At 34.8% G+C, this 18,222-nt stretch overlaps 1 protein-coding gene across 8 annotated transcripts in view; it reads right to left on the reverse strand.

The window, feature by feature from the left end:
• CPEB2 (cytoplasmic polyadenylation element binding protein 2) overlaps positions 1–18,222 on the reverse strand; it is a 71,432-nt gene that overhangs the window by 50,970 nt on the left and 2,240 nt on the right. For 2 of the 8 annotated variants that reach the window (XM_032854804.1, XM_032854796.1), the window contains exons 2-4: positions 15,327–15,608; positions 14,411–14,500; positions 6,464–6,554 (exon numbers count right to left, since the gene is read on the reverse strand). In XM_032854804.1, coding sequence (XP_032710695.1) covers positions 6,464–6,554; positions 14,411–14,500; positions 15,327–15,608 — 463 coding nt within the window. Of the gene's footprint in view, positions 1–6,463; positions 6,555–13,576; positions 13,697–14,410; positions 14,501–15,317; positions 15,609–18,046; positions 18,067–18,222 lie in introns of those variants that run through there. The other 6 variants (XM_032854841.1, XM_032854825.1, XM_032854832.1 and 3 more) reach the window with 4 other exon arrangements.

Below are 18,222 nucleotides of genomic sequence, written 5' to 3' on the forward strand. Positions count from 1 at the left end.
TCAAATACTATAAGCAATTAAAATCCATAAGCCTAATTATCTCAAGTACTCATTTTTATCATGACAAATTCTATATCAAATATATTTCTTGTTTTGTTTCCAATTTAAAAGTAAAGTTATAAGCCCATAATAAAGTCCCAATGAAGATTTGTGGTAAAAACATGCTTTTAGTAAACCCGTATATGCTCTAAATAAATACCTGTAATTTTTAGAAAAATGCATTGTGGTTTCCAATGGGTTTTAGTTTAAAAAAAAACAACAAACAAAACTGCAGCTTGTTGTAACTCAAATTGTTTAAATAGTCAAAACTGCCTGGAAGAAATAACAACTCAACTATGTTTTCAAATTTAATAATACTGTTGCTAATTATATAAAAATAATATTGTTGCTAATTACCTACTGTTGCAACTACCAGAGAAGAAATATAAATAAAACTTAAAACTCTTTTCAGGATGCTATACTTCAAGTAAGTTTTCTAAAACAAGAACTTTTACAAACACATTTTCACAATTTCCTTCTCAATCTGCAGGCATTCTCACTGACTACAAAGATAAAATCTCGAAAATCATACTTTCCCTAAGATGAATTAAATCCTGAGTAGCTGGAGGATAAAATATTAAGATTATCAGACATATGACAATAGTGATCATCTTAAAGTCAAAATAATTTAACAAAATGTACACAGTTTCTATATAAATGATTTATTTCAAAGTTGTTAATGACTTTTTTCTTATTTATCAAAGATCTGTGGTCTACACGAAAAATAAAAAGCACAGGGGAAAGAATATGTAAATTTGACTCCTTTTTAGAATAAAAGGAAAGATTTTCTTTAAAGACTGAAAGCACATACAGTAATCCCTCATCTTTTTTTGAAGATATTCTATTATACATGATTTTCACTTATACTTTCTAGCACTTATGAAAATTCTGACTACTGGAAACACAAGTGGGCTGACAAAAAACAAAATTAGTTCTGAGAGATGTATTCCTCTCTCTGCCAGAGAATCAGTGAGGTCAGTGTATGAGGAACTTAAGAGAATAGACATTTGCTTGGGCATATATACTACTGGTATGAGTTTTATTTTGTACTTTGTTGTATTTTAATAAATATCATTAAAGCTTTTACAACTTTTCATAGATCTCTTTGATCTTGTTCCCCTATTCCAGAGTTTCTCCAAGTGTGCTATTTATACAACCTGGAGTGCACAGTCTCTTGGAGTAGGGTCCTGAAACCTGCCTAATAAATACGCTCTTAGAGTTTCAGAATCTCTGCCCAGCTTGAAAGTTAAGTTCTAAAATGTAAATTCTCACACCACAGACTTTTAGAAATATATACAAGTTACTCTGTGACTTTGTACTTCAAATTTACATTAAGGCCAGCTGAAGAAAATCAGAGGGAAATGAACAATAGAAGAAAAGAGGCAAGAATTTATTTGATACTACGGCAACCACTTATTGCCTAACACAGAAGTAATTCCTTATTTTCTCAGAAGTTATCTTCCTTAAAATAGCAGAGATTCTACTTCAGGAGTCTTGGAAAACAAAAGTTTAGCAGTCAAGTAATAAAAAATGATGCTAAACACACAAAAATACATAGTAAACAAAAAGTTTTAAAGGCATCCACTTTAAAACATGTATTGGCATAAGATCATATTCAATCCATTTACCTGAATTCCTTTAGATTGTTCAGGGAACACTGGTAAAGTCATTGTGATTTGCTAAAACAGATCTAAGGACTCTTACATCACGGTATTTCTACAGTTTTCAATTTTTTTTTTAGTTGAAATTAAATTTTTTTGTTTACTCTTATTACTTTTGGGGGGTATGCAATTTTTGGTAAAAATGCTTACACAGTAAGACCTTTTTGCAAATTGCTGAGAGCAGGGAGGGAAGAGAGTTTAACAATAATCACTGTCTTGTTCTTTTGCTTAAAGCACAATGAATTGACCCACACATACATAAAAAGATCACAGATCATTTAACATAGGTATTCAAATACAAAACTGCAATATCACAAAGCATGATTTACTTTAACCATTAAAAGAATACATATTTGTTCTTCCTTTGAAAAGAAAAATATTTGCCAAGAATGAAGACAGTCATCAGAAAACAGGATGTTAATGGCAAGAAACCACTGCAAAATAAATAAAACTGATCAGTATGATTAACACTAAGGAAAGCATAGACTGGTGTGTTAGTGTTCCTGATCTGAAGCAAAAGACGGCACGTGTTCCCTAAGGCTGGCTGAGCAGTTACATCCCATCAGCACTGGGCAGCCCTCAAGCTATGCCAGGACTTGTCTGCTTTCAGTTCTTCCAAAGTGACAAGCTCTTCCATGATCCCTGGCCCCTCTGTCTAGTTGACACTTTCCCCCAATATTTTTTCATCTTTGTGCTGGCTGTTCAAGCTTCAGGTCTTAGCTTACTTTACTCCACAGATAAATTAAGTACTCCCCTCCCCTTACATATTACCTCCCCAAGCACCTTATCATCTCACTCCACAGCACTTCTAACACTGTGGTTAGAGGTATGGATTTTACGTATATAGATATTATATAAGTATATTACATGTATATATGTATATTATACATATGATAAGGTCCCTCTTTCCCTAGCAGGCTATAAATCTCATGAGAACAGAGACTATGTATGTTTTACACAATTACAGCCAAGGTCTTGGACCCTGCCTTGGTATAAAAGTGGACACACTTAGTGGAAGAAGTGCATCCAGAACTCCCATCTTTGTCTGCTGTCTCTTCACACCTGTAGAGCCACAAAGACCCTTCCTACCTGCTATGTTAAACCACAAAACCTTAACATCAAACAGTGGAGCTTCTTACTGACCTGTAAAAATCACTTGAGGGTGGGAAAATGGAAACAAGCTGTAGACAAGTATTTGGGGCTGCAGTGGGGATGGGAGGACCCTTTGTTAGTTCTATCAGTCAATTCTCAGGCCACTAACTTGCCAGACTTCCTTGGGATTCCAGAGAGCTGCTTCATTGTTTTCCTTTCCGCTGACACTAAATCTTACCTTGAGTAGTTTTCTCCAATGTAAATTTATAGTTTCTGCCTTTCATCTCTGTGGAAGCCAGCCTCCATGTCGGCCTCCATGACTGATACCTGCCTCCCAGTATTCACATCTCTGGAGTAGCAGAACCCTCCCCAGTTGAGCAGGGATGGCCTATGTAGCTATTAGGATGTCATGGAAATCATGGTATGAGACTTCTGAAGCTAGGTCATAGAAGACATTGGGACATTCACTTTGAGCTTTATCTTTGCTCTGGGGGATCCAGCAAATATACTGTCCTATGAAAGAAGGGTCACATGGTGAGCAACTGAGTTCTCCTGCCAATGGCCTGGGTTAACTTGCCAGCCACATGAGTGAGCCACCCTGGAAAAGGAACCTCCAGCCCTATTCAAGGCTCCACATGATTGCTACCTCATAAGATCCTCAGCCAGAACCAAGCAACTAATTTAACTCCCAAATTCTAACCTACAGAAATTATGTGAGATAATAAATGTTTATTGTTGTTTTAAGCTGCTAAACTTAGGGGTAACTTGTTATACAAATTATACATAACACATAACAATATAATCTCTCATCACTTAAGTTCCTGTGGAAAATATCCTATGTGAAAATTTTCTAGAAACTTTTATCATTAATAGAAAGGGAAAGAAGAAATTATAAAAAGATTTACCCTACAACTCCCTTTTCCCTTTCCCTTAGGTCCCATAAGGAAGACAAAGCAAATGGCAGACTTTCTGAAAACATTTAAAAAGGATAAAATAAGATTCATTCCTTTTTTTCTTTCTGAAAAAAAAAAAAAAAAAGAAAGAAAAGACTTTTCTTGCATTAAACGGAAGACAGAATTTTCTGAAAAGAATGAAAGATGAGACAGAAGAGGGGACAGAGGCTGAAGTGCTGTCCTGAAGATGAGGAATGGAGAAAAGCAGAAAGTTCAGAGACTGGCTGCTTCTGTGTTGTCACAACCTTGCTTTAAGCAGAGTTTACTGAGGTCCCTCTCAAAGAAAATGGGCAATGATCAGAATATGAGGAGGAAGATATACAATATGATATCCTAGAAGGCAGTGAAGTCTGTACTAATAAGAAAAGAAAAATATGTAGCAGCACTTGGGTATCAGGATCACTTTAAATAAGTTTATGATGGCAGTATGCAGAAGTCTTATTTCTATTTCTATGTAGAGAAGATGCCTCAATTTAAAAAAAAAATTTGCTCTTTTAATTCCCTCCCATAATAAATGTGGAACATAAGATACTCCAATTAGAAACAGAGATTTGGGGGCACCTCGGTGGCTCAGTGGGTTAAAGCCTCTGACTTCAGGTAGGGTCATGGTGCCAGGGTCCTGGGATTGAGCCCCTGCTTGGACTCTCTGCTCAGGAGGGAGCCTGTTTCCCTTCCTCGCTCTCTGGCCAGGGATCTGCCTACTTGTGATCTCTGTCTGTCAAATAAATAAATAAAATTAAAAAAAAAAAAGAAAAAAAAGAAACCGAGATTATGGTAATAATTCCAAAAGGTGGTACTGACCACATTTTCTCCCTTCCCATGGCCAAAGATAATTTTCCTAACAAAAGAGTTCTGAATACATTTGAGATTTTTTTCTTTTAATTATTAAATTCCTCTTAGCCTTAGGCTGCTTCCATTTTCTTTTCAAAGTCTTCTTTCTAGGTTTCTCTCCAGTTTTATTATAACACAGACTTAAAAAAAAAAAAGAAAACCTGAGATAATTCTCCAGCAGAGAATGTTTTCTCTTAACATCTTCAAAAGACCTTTTTAAAGATGACTAGGAGAAACAACAATGAGAAATGTTTCATTATTCACTGGTAACAGTTAATGATGACTTTATCTTGTAGAAAAATTTCTAAGAGTTTTCTTTCTAGATAGGCCAAAGAAATAAATAGATAAACTTCTTCGTAATCCGAAACTGCTGGATTCTATTACTAAACAGAGGATCTAAGACAAATGCCACTAGAACTGTCAGAGCAACAGTGAAAGAGAACAAGACCCCAATATACAGATACTAAAAAAAATGGATTGGGTTTTGATTAGAAGCCCCCCAGATCCCCCCAAAAACCCAAAGTATAATCGTCTTTATTAGTTTGGGAGAATTACCATTGCCACACACTGTTAACAATCACTAAACTCTTGAGCTTTTCAAGCTCCTTAAATATAAAGGAATTACAAAAGACAGGAAATGGCTTTATAAACAAAATCCAGAAACACAACAAAATGTTTAGATATCTGATCGGTATTACCAACACAGCCTCAAGACACCATCTTGCTTTGGGGCGCCTGGGTGGCTCAGTGGGTAAAGCCTCTGTCTTTGGCTTGGGTCAAGATCCCAGGATTTGGGATTGAGACCCGCATCGTGCTCTCTGCTCAGCAGGGAGCCTGCTTCCTCCCCTCTCTCTCTCTCTCTCTCTCTCTGCCTACCTCTCTACTTGTAATCTCTGTCAAATAAAATCTTAAAAAAAAAAAAAAAGAAGAAGAAGAAGATACCACCTTGCTGCCAACACTTAAGTTCTATAGTTTCAGGCTAAATCTTTCAAGGGAATTCTTACTTGGCTTTATAGAACTAAAAATGTGGAAAAAATTACCAAGTAGCCTACGGTTTTGATTCACTGAGAGATGCTGAGCCAGAACCAACCAGTTAAGCTGCTCCTGAGTTCCTGACCCACAGAATTGTGTGAGGTAATAAATGTTTGTTGTTATTTTAAGCTGCTAAATTTTGGGAAGATTTATTATGCAGCAATCTCTTATCATCCAAGTAAGTGCACAGTTTGCCAGATTTTCACCATGAATATACAAGGCAACGGGATATATTATACAAAGAAATATAAAATAATTAGTAAAATGTAATATACAAATGAAAACAAGTATGTTAATGAAATATTGTCAGATACAGTTAACAATAAGACTAATACTGTAAGATCGGTGGAGCTGATTCTTTTTCCTAATCTGCCTCAAGTTTTATGAAACCCTCAGAGAAGCTACTACAAAAGATCCCCCTTTAAAACCCTATGACGGTAGAAGAAAAATGGGGAAAAGAAGTTAACTCAGAGCAATTATAGGTTGGAATCACTACAAATTGTAAATTCAAGTACTGTAAGGATTTTTTAAAAATTTCTATATTTGATAGAGTTCTAGAAAAGTGACTATACCATACACTTAGATCCTCCAACAAACTGCAAAATATCTCTAAATAGTGGCTTTTTCTTAGACAACAAGTCAAGAGACATGGGCTTACATTTCTCTCTGCATAAATCAGCATAAATCTAAATAAGCTACAAAGAAAAAGTAGGACATTTCACAAAGGTTTTTATTAACAGACATAACAGAATCTTATAGATGACATAGGTGCTATGTAGTGCTAATTTTCATATAAACAAAGGTGAGATAAACACAATTCAGTGCATGATATAAGAAATAAAAAAAGTCACCTACCCTTAAGAGGATCATGTTCTGCTCTCATAATATCAATAAGGGAATTCTCCAAAGAGTGCATGTTCAAACTGTCATACATTCTACTTCGATCCTAGAAGAGAAAAAAAAAAGACTCAATATGATGTATACAGCTTTTTAAAAAACTGGTGATAAATATACCATCTAAACCTCCTTACATAAAATAGGACATCTGATTAATATAATATTACTAATCACTTACATTCCAAGATAATACCAGTAAATAAGGATCCCATGAGTTATACTATTTCTTGTATTGGAGAATATTCCATTTACTATATTCATCTCAAAAAAACACACATCAAGAGTAATCTTATTTCACTGGAAGCATTAATAGAGTAAAATAATTTCTATTGTTACCTCAACTTATAAAGATTTCTGAAATGTTATATACAAAGCATTTTTAGTTGTTATTTAACTTCTAAGCTTTTCTCATATATCTAGGAAGACACTAGCACTTAAAAAATAAATAGTTTGGGGGAAAGGAATTAGTCCCATAATGGCACCATACTTTAAATATCTATCAAACTTGACTAGTCAGAATTTCACAATAATACATAAACATCCCATACAGTAAATATCAAAAGCATGAACTACTATCAGAACAAAGACTAACACCTCGAATACTTATATCCAAATCTTGCTCCCTGAAGTCCTTACATATTGGTTTCTGCATTTCTAAATCCTCTTTTCCTCTACACCCTGCAAAGGAGGCAGGGATGGAGGGAAGAGAATGGAAAGTAGTCTCATCTCAACAAGTTTCCCTCAAGTTCCAGAACAAAGTCTTTTTGTAGATGGAGGTCTTGTTTGCTATATATCTGTCAACCTACTTACCAGAAGGAATTTGATTCTTTAATGCCTATGAATTTATGCTGTTTTTCTGCCCAACACATCCTCAATGTACTTAAACAAATATACATGGGGAACTACCGCAGCAAGCTCTGGCCCATGCCCCTTAAATCATCAAAATGTCAGTGATGACTCCCACCCACTTAAATGTGTGTAGGTGTTTGTACAAGTGTATGTACATGGAAGAGAGGAAGGGAAGGCCATTTCTAACTCTCAAAAAATGATTGATACTTAAAAAGAAAATGGAAGAGTAAGAAAAATAGGGGGAAAAGGTCTCTACAGAAATCATAATTAGGCACTTCTTAGCCAAAGTCTGTGAACTTCAAGAACGACCATGAAATCTCTGAGATTATATACAATATTCTATATGTGTGTGTACACATTTTTTTTTTCCTGACGAAAAGGGCTTCATCAGTTTTCCATAGGAGCCCATAATCCAGAGATGATTCACAGCCAGTCTTTTAGGAAGCTAAAGAAAAACATAAAAAGCTTTTCCTGAAAATATGTTGATTTATTTGCTCCATCAAGCAGAGTAAATGAATCAGGACTGTGAGCTTTTAAAGCCAGGGGGCCAGAATCAGTTTTGTAGACTAAACAAATTATTGTTGGAATTTAGAAGTGTGCAAATACTAAAATGGTAGACTGCTAGACCAGTTGCTCTTACTCCAGCTTTATCACCATACAGCTGTATTGGTACTCCTTACTTTACTTTATTTTTACATCACTAACAATGATTTTGCTTGGTGGGGGAGGCACAGAGAATCACTGAACTAGAATAGTGGTTCTCTCACTTGAACATGCTTCAGAATCATCTGGAAGGGTTGCCAAACACACAGATCACTGTAACCCAGATTTCTGGGACTCTGCTCAGAGTCTGAAATTCAGCAGGTTGAGAGTGGCCCTTGAAAATCTGTATTTACAATAGGTTCCCAGGTGATACTTAAGACATCTAGTCCAGTGATCATACTTTAAGAAGTGCAGAGCCTCTTGATCTTGAGTAAGCTACTAAACCTTTATAGGCTCTGTTCTATCTTCTAGAAAAGAAAAAAACATTGTTTCAGACTAGACAATGCCTAAATTCCACCTTAAAAATAACAGAAAAGCAAAAGACTCAAAGTACTATGTAATAAACGAAATAAAACTGGAAGAGAAGACAGCATGGCCCTTGGGCAAAAATGACATACAATTTTAGTAATTCAAATATTTCCATCTTCTGTGCTTCCACTATATTATGTTTGTAACTAATTTGTTGATTTTCCTGCCTTACCAACTAAACTAAGTTAATTAGAAGTAGGGACCTTCTAATTATGGAATATAGCTAGCTCTCAATTGTTTATTGAATGAGTAGTACTTTATCTCTACTATAAAAACTTTGCAAATTGAAGTTGAGCTCTGTGAGGGCAAAGACAGTTTAGGACCATAATGTCTTCTTAGAATTCTCCATGGAATAGGTACTTAGATGTTAACTGACACAACTAAGTCAAGATATATTAAAACATATTTAAAATATGATTAAAAAACGTAAGCTATCATGATAAAAATTATATATATAATTAACTAAAAAAACCCTCAGGTACTACAGGTTCTAAGATATATTAGAAATACTTTATATTCTATTTACCTTAAATTCTTGCAAAGAAAACATGTATAGTTCAGGGATATCTTCTCAGGCTGCTGTTTTTTTAATGGAATCAGACTATACCCCGTCACAGTGGACCTATGAACTTAATTAATGGTAAGTATTACCATTATACTTAACATAACATAACAAATGATGTTATGATGTTTCTCACGTCTTTTTTTTTTTCTGTTCACACACTAATTCCATTCAAGTAGTGTGATCTTGCTTTAGAGCAAAATTTAAAGTAAAATTAATGAAGTAACTCCATATACACGGTCAATGGGCAATATTTAAACTAAGAAGGGAAATATATAAGCAAGCTATTCAATAAATATTGGTGACCACTAGGTAATCAAGAGACAGTGGTTATTCAAAAAATCTGCATGTATTTATAGCTTTAGCTTTAATGTCTACATCCAACTCATAAAGAGTGTGATGCCTACTTCCTAAAGCCCCTTATTTTCCCTTGCATTTCAAGTCTCTCATCATGAATCGCACTCCTGCTTTAGCAAAGAAAATAAATTTAAGCTATTATAAAACTATAAGCTTACTTATACTTGGGGAGCATCAGCTACATCCCACATAATTTTTAAAGCACTGAACACAAAATAGCCTTAAGCAGGCAAACAGTGCATGACAACTCAAAATCACTTTCTAGATTTAATGAAACCTATAGGCTCATTTTCAAAAGGTATAGATAATTCCACTGAATAAAGTATGGGGATTAGAACATAACTTTTGGGAAAACAAACAAACAAACAAACAAAGCAAATCTGATTACAAAACAAATAAGGCTATTAGAAAAATTTGTCTTCACACAAAATGCCACTGGTTTAAAAACTAAATGTAAATCCTATAACTATTTTAAGGTAAACATAAGCACACCAAAACTGATTAGCACACATATGGAAAATCATTGCAATGTAACTTATATTTATTACTACATGACTATTTGAAAACAGCCAAGATGTTTCACAAAAGAAAGAATCTCTGTGAGGTAGTTTACCCCAATCTATTTAAAATATGAAAATTATCTGGCAAAGAATCAACTTAAATGGGTTTTCACAAACTGAGATTACAGAATCCCACAGCCGTGAGCAGGCAAAATTGAAAAAAACATTTTCGGGAAAACTACCATCTATTATAATATTTTATTACTTTCATAAACCCAGACATTTGCCATAAAGACTTAGAGAAGCAACAATACAGCCCTAGAAAGACTGAAAAATGCGGAAAGAACAAAGTAATCCTAAATAAGGAACTTAAAAAAAGATTAGACATGCTAAAAAATAAAGAGGTCAAGAATATTAAAATTAGTACAACAAAAAGAACTTGAGCTTAATTAAAAGGGGACTTTTCAATGGGATGTTATATTTTTACTTTGATATATTCAAGACCCTGTTTCATTTCAAAAGGAGTGATCAAGCAGAATATTTTCCTCTTGAAAATGAAGTATCCACCTAAAGAAAAGGGAGATGGATTATAGGAAAACCCTATACTGTCATATTTAAAGATATATCAGATGCTTTAACAAATATCCTTCTAAGTAGAAAGATCAGCTTCTGTTGCAGTTTTGTGTTGAGTTTTCCAATTTTTGCTTCAAAATAACAAAGTTGTAAAAACTCACTGTATTGTCCTCAATCTTTAGTAAATACTGATTTTACATTCTTGACGACACATTGCTACTGCACTCTACTGAATTAGCAGCAGATGATGTGCTACTGTCTTACTGCACAATGTCTTCGGTCTCCTACTCTCTCTTACCAGTCTCTGGTTGTTCCACACAGACACCCCTTCTTCATTCAAATGGACTTGCACCTTCTCAAAGGCAAAGAACAGAATTTCTCTCCATATGTCCCCAGGATAATTAAAACACTACCATATACATAACGAACATACATTTTTTTGAAATGTCCTTCATTAATCTGAACCTTGACAAAGTGCTAGGACAGTGACTCTGAACAAAAATTTAAAAAATATTTTTGAAGGCCTGAAATAGTATCCACAGGATTAAATGGAAAGGCAAGTAGAAAATATGTGGTATAAGAATGTATCAAGTACAGTTGAAGAACTGAATGCAGGATACGAAACTTAAAAAGCATCCATTACCTAAGCAGGTACAAAAGAACCCATTCTTTCTCATTTTCAGTAAGCGTTAAGTTTGTTGGCTACCAATGCCCCTTGAGGTACATCTCATTTAAGAACTACAATTTAAGGAGTGTTCTATTAAATGAAAAATTAGATTTGGTCTGCTACTATATATTGTTTTTTTGTGTAAAGTGAATAAAGGCACCAAATAATATATTTTTCTGAGAGACCCTCATTATTATCATCTATCATGTTCTCATACAACAGTCTATATATCAAAGACTGGTGGGATATATCTTCAATTAATTCAAGGTAGTTTATGTGACATGCTCAAGAACTTCCATAGGAACAAAAATCTACAACTGAATATATTGATAATCCCTTAGCTAGAAGACAGGCCAACATCCATCTTATAAGGCTTCACAGCTATATTACACTTTTAAAGACATTCTGTTGCTTTGTTTACAGAAAACTGATGTACCATATGTAAACCTGTAAGTAATAATCTTAGCTACCAGTATATTTATTTTTTATTTAAAATAGTCACTTTTTGATTTAAAATATTCAAGATTTAATGAATATATTATAATCCCAATATCTAATTGAAAATTCAGTTTTAAGGCAATTAGAATTCATATATTGGCGTATGACTTCTTGCAGGGGTAACTACCTACCAGCATTTTAAAGAAAAGTACTCTTAGTCTTAAAGAAATTAACATATAAATACCTAAAAATTCATTTTAAAGTCAGAAATGTGTTTAAAACTTTACCTTTGTTTTTAAAAGTTTTAAATTTGGAGCTTTTCCATAAGAAGATAATTATTTGAAGTAAGGAAATGCCAATCAACCCTAAAATTTTCACATGTAACTGAGTAAAACCAATCTGCAAAACTATTTCTTTCCTATTTGCTGAATGTTAACTACACGTCCAGTTCTTGGGTATAGGTAAGGCCTCAAGTATCCAAGTATAGGAACTAAGACTCCAGTTCTAGAATTTAATATATTTTTTATGCCTAATCAATTTTAAACTAAAAGAAATAAAAAATCAAATGTTTTAAAATAATGTATTTGTTAACTGAGATATGTTAGTATTAAAATGTTCTATATAATGAAAAAAAAAAGTCAGAATGAAAATATTGCACCAGATAATTTTAACTTTGCCAAATAGTGAGCAACTATCAAGTGGTTTAAGACAACAATTGAAGTTTGTAGCTGTTGCTGTATTTTTAAGAACCTCAACTTGAAATACCTCAACCTTTTATGGAAAGATAGAAATACAAAACAAATTTTGTATTGTAAGTACCCTTAAGGTCCTCAAAAGAAAGAAACACATTGATTTTAAGACCATTTGGGAGGTCATACACTATCCCTTGACTGCCTCAATCCAATTCCCACCTCTTCTCCCCAATAAACCAGAACCTTTGTATTCTAAAAATAAAGTGTGTGTGTATGGGGTCGGGGGGGTGTGGTGTGTGCACAGGGCGTTAAAGAAATGGCCAAAATAGATCAGAGAAAGTATAAAAGCTGGCTAGAAAGACCTTTCATGATCTAGTTCAAGGTTCTCCTTTTATAGATAAGGAAACTATGACCCAAAGACATGAAGGCCCATAGACTGTATCCTCAGATGTCATAAGGACTGAGAAAAGGGAAGAAGGTTCAGGTTTCAGATCTCTTTCCTCTAGTTCAGTTCACTTCCCACTATCTTTTTCTTCACCACGCTCTTCAACTTCATCAAATCACACCTCTGGTGCAAGGGACCAAAGGGAATGACAATATCTCAGCAGTTAGCAAAAAAAAAAAAAAAAATTACCTTTAAACACCTAAATCCTTTTATATAAAATGAATTTACCTAAAACCCTAAGTTATAAAACAGGTAAGAACAGAGTGGCTTTGATTGAAATCTAAGTAGGAGTGCTAGAGACCCTCATCTTACAGCAGCCCAGGGGCTGACGTCCTTTCATTATCACCTCTATCTACTCTCTAGCCCTCCACCAACTGAAACCATCTCAATAACCACATTTCTCAACATATGACCTCCATTGTCCCCTTAGGACAGCTAATCTGTCTTCTCTCTTCTCCATAGTTAAATATCCCTCATATGTGTCCTCTTGCTTCTTTCGTGCACATGCTCTTCAAATAATTATGTCTTTTCCTCTCTAAAAACACATCACTTGCCACCTTCAAAATGATTATCATAATTGTCCTCTTCTAAAATACCATCTCCTAGACATTTACGTATTCAATTTGAACAACATAAAAGTGCTACCATAAAAATGTCACTAATATGGCCTAACTAGGCCAGAGTGGAGAAGAGCATAGAAATAGATGGATAGCTAACTTAAATTATTAATAAAACAATAAATCACAAATTACATGAGATAACTACTTATTTCTATGTGGCAATCCCGGTAGGACCATTTTGGTAAAAAATTAGGACTCGTCTAAAATAACTGCTAATGATAGATTATTGAAGTTAATGCTAATGCTCCAGGTTTGAAAGCTATTGACAAACATATTATTAATCTATAAAGTCCTTACTTGTAAAATCATCTCATGTTGATAAATTAACTAAGGAAGAGCCTTAGCTAAGGATAACATAGCTCCATTCAGTGGGCTCCCACAATGTCAATTCTATGCTCATTCAAGCTTCAGCTCTGCAGTAAAGAATCCTCATGTAGGACTGAGTTTTCTACTTGTCCTGTAATAATTCTCATCACCGGTACCCAGTATGAATTCAAATTTAGTCTGCAGGAAAAGAGATAGCATTTTGTAACCACAAAGGGCTTGAAGGAAATTTAAGACCGATTCCTAGCTTTTTGATTTAGGGTTTTTCTATAGGAAACATTATTTGGAAGAAGATAAGTATACAACAGTGGTAACAAATTTTAGAATAAAAAAACATTATTCATGAAGTTTTTCTTAAAGGTATAAAAATTGAAGCCAGGACCTCTTTAGAAATATACCTCAAGACAAATGTAGATTTTGTGACAAAAATTTACTAAAAAATTCTGTAAAAGACTGATGAAATATAAAATCGAATGTATGATTTTGTCCCCAACTGAAAATAATTCTGAAAGATAAAATCTGTTAAGTTTGACTGATGTTTAAAGTCAGGTGCTCTTGGGTATATAATTCCTTTTTTCCAAAAACAAATTCTGTTTTGGAAATATAAAATAGTTATGAATTACTTATAAATTTGAAAATGAAGCATTTTATATTAAATAAGTGACCTTTTAAAAATAAATTGCTTTAATGTTCTTTGACATATGCTTAAAAACGTATAACTGGAAAGTAAATAATAAGTCTTACTCATATAATATAAACACTAAACTCCTAGTCATAATCCTGAAAAATATACACTGTGCAGCCTACCTGGTCTATTCTGGATGTTCCGGCTGCAGTGCACCAACTATCTTGGAGTGAATCTGAGCCCCAAGCTGGTAACTGCAAACTAGATCTCACCTTCAATAGCATAGAAGTTTTCATCAGAAATAAGCAGTTCTCTTCCCCACACCCACCCACAAAAAAAAAAAAAAGAAAAAAAAAGGTAAGAAAGAAAACAAAAAACAATCAAGTTCCTTCTATCTTGTATCTTTAGTCTTTTAAAAGTTTTAGGGGGACAAAAACCTCATTTTAAATAATTATAGGGACCTTTATTAGCTAGAATATCAGTAAAACATTAAAAGATCTGAAAAAAAGAGTCTAATCATCATAACTATTAGGCCACATTTAGAAAAAAATAGTCACTGAACCAGGGAGGACAAATTTTAAGTTGATGCAAAAAGCCCTAATATTATTTTGCCATAATCACAGCTGTACTAAGCATATTCTAATATATATATATACACACACACACACACACACACACATATATACACACACACACACACAGCTGATCACAGTCAAATCTATGCACAATTACTTAACATTTTAGTTTAGCTATACTGGAGAAGAAATTCATTTTGGTGGCCTATTAAAGATGAATAAATTAAGGCATTCTTGAGCTGCCAATTAAAAGCTTCAACATATATTTAAGAAATACAGCAGTTTTTTCTAGATTTTATGAAGCTTCTTTTCTACTGTGTGTTTAGAGAATTTTTTAGTCTCAATTTTCTCTACATAAATACTTTATCCTTTGGCAATTAAATTATATGCTAAAAATAAAAGCCTTTTAATGTTTTAATCTGTTACTTTTACCAACTACCACCATCACCACCACCACCACCACCCAATTTCTTACTTTGAATGATAAACATTAGAAATAAGACCATTTACATACCATTCTTACCTGTAAGGGTAAGAGTGTATTACTATTGTTGTCTGTTCTGAACACATTATCTTCAATCCAAGATTTTGGAGTCAGTGATGGAGTAGAGCGAGTAAATTTCGGTGGTGCTATGACATTACCAGAAAATGGTTTCTTCAGTGGAGATATCTGATTCATAGTTCCTGGAATTCCCATGTTTCCAGTTCTACGATGATCTCTGCCATGCATTGCTCCCCAGGACATACTTCCAGTGCCCCAGCCACTGCTCTGATGGTTGCTCCAAGGAGATTGTTTCAGAAGAGGCTGAGAAAAATACATCTGTTTAAATTACAGGCATTTAAAGAGTTTATAATTCAAACTCAAATTTAGGCCCACGCTAAGAATATATATAATCTTAAAATAAAATCTCTAAAGGCAACAGAATCTATCTTAACAGGTTATAAAAGTAATAGGTTTGAGATCTTGCTATATAAAAACACATTCATTTAATGCGAGGTGAGTTTTCATTCTACAGCCCACTTTAAATTATAATGAACCAAGCAGATATTTCATGATAATTATTAAAATAGAACCATGCAACTACTTTTCTTCCCTTTCAGAATCGTATATGTAAGAAGAAAAAAAATACTTGAAAATTGAAATTAACTTTGAAGATTCCTAAAGATATAACCTACATTGTGATTTCAAAACAACCATATTCTGCTAGGCATACAACCATAATATGGTCCTTAATTAATAAAGGTATGAGTAATGACAGGAGTAAAATATTTAGATTTTATGATTCCAAAACAAATTGCACCACTGCGACAGTAGATAATGGTAACATTTGGTGGTGTTCTCTTGCATGAACTAAAAACGCCTTTTAGTATAGGGACAGTATAGAAAATATGTCTTCTTTGTATTGTTTATTTAACTTTCAATATATTTTATTCCAACTTTAATGTACTTTCTTTTAAAGTGTTTTAATTTTTTTTAACTTAATTATCCATGAACAGTTGAGCAATTATCTGATGTCACCCATAGGTGGATCCACTGAGATATACTAAAGATAAACAACTATATGCTTTGATTATTCTGGTAGAGATCTTAACACAAATCTCCATTTGGTTCATTCATTTTCAAAAGTAATTTATATTCCAAACTAGAACCTATGATAAAAAAAAAAAAGTTGAGAACCCACCAAGAGGCAATTACTGTAAGTTTTTGAAAAGTATTATTTTCTAGCAATTACGTTGTCAATAAGCTTATAGCTAACATTTAGCTAAAGGAATTATGGACTATGCAGTTGCTATAAGTAAATAAGCTCGTTAGAAGTATTCTTAAAATGAAACTTTCTTCTTATAACATGGAAAAAAAAAGAACTTGATCTATAGTACCTATTTAAAAAATGCCAATATAATCATGAATATACACTGCCATCTCCATATAGTTCAAAGGTATAGCTCAGGGACCATGAACAAATCACTTCATTCCTGAGGGGCCTTACTTTCCTTACTGATAGAGTGATCAAGTTCTCTTCCAGGATCTAAAATTCCGTATGACAGCTGTGTGACCTCTTAAACTTCACTCTAACCATCTTTTGACAAAAAGCAAATTATAGTTAAATATGAATCATGGTATACTGTCTTCTAATGTTCCGTATCATGGCTCTAAGAATATAAAACTACCTATAAATAATTTTCTGTGGCAAGCTTCCAGTTTAAAAAATGAAGACCCTGACACACAAAAGATAACTAACTGCTCGAGATTATGGAAATCATAGGAAAGTGGAATATTATTTCAAAATTCCGTATTTTTAGTCCTCATAGGCCACGTTCTCATTTCTTGGGGAGACACCAGTGATTCAAAATAAAAACTGTTAACTGTTACTCCGGTTGATTTAAATAAACTCTTAACTGTTACTTTGGTTAGATAGTATTCACCTTTTAAAAGGTTAGCCCTTGAAAACTTTAACTGGTCACAATGGAAAAAGTTATAGGAGTAAGCAGGCACTGGTGAAGGTCCAATTTTGCTTCTCTCTCAAACCTTAATCACGAAAATGACCTTAAACACACTAATCACTACAATAAATGCTGACTGGATCAAAAAAGAACAACAAAATACTCTTTCAGTGTCCATTAACCAGCCCAGCGGTCATTCAAACATTGTATTGAGAAGATAACAAAACAAGAGCTTGAATCAGAAAGGACCCGGATGAATAAAAAAAAAAAAAAAAACCCACAAAAAAACCAAAAAACCTGCCCGGTATCATTTCATAATTGCATTACCCACTTAAAATATACACACCTCAAATTCAAGAAAAGGTAAGGCCACCCCCCCCAAAAAGGGAGTCCTCTCTTCGAGGTATATAACACGAACCCCGGATTCAAGTTTAGTTTTGTCTTAAAAGCCACCAAATATTCCCAACACAAGAAGAGGCGCAGAAGCTAACCCAATCTCCCCAATCTCGCAGCGCCTCGGCTGGAACCAAGTGAGCCCCCGCGGGCAGGCTCCTCTCTCCAGTCGTCTGACAGCTCGGGACCGAGCCCGCGGCGCGGCTCCCTGGGCTCTCCCGGCCCTCGGCCCTCGGCCGGCGCAGCTGCGCGGCGGGCAGGGCGTCCCGGCTGGTCGTCGCGGCCGGCCACCCCCTCCCCAGCCAGACCTTGCGCCGGCCGGTGCAGAATGAAACAGACTCTAAGAAAGCCCTTCCGTCCATCCCCTCATAGAACGACCTGGAAGAGTCACCGGCTTCCCACACGAACCGTCTGAGGTGATCATGTTCCTCCTTCCCAAGTTCGCTTCCCACGGCCGCTCGTCGGGGGCCGCCGCCGGAGCCCGCGGGCCCCTCGTCCCCCGCCCGTCCTCGCCTCGTCTCCCGGGGTTGCGGATCGCGGACGGTGGCCCTCTGGGTCAGGGGCGCCAGCTGCGAGGGACCGCC

The sequence above is a fragment of the Lontra canadensis genome, unplaced genomic scaffold (genome assembly GCF_010015895.1).
Source record: "Lontra canadensis isolate GAN:19392208 unplaced genomic scaffold, GSC_riverotter_1.0 scaffold1, whole genome shotgun sequence".
NCBI classification, from domain to species: Eukaryota; Metazoa; Chordata; class Mammalia; order Carnivora; family Mustelidae; genus Lontra; species Lontra canadensis.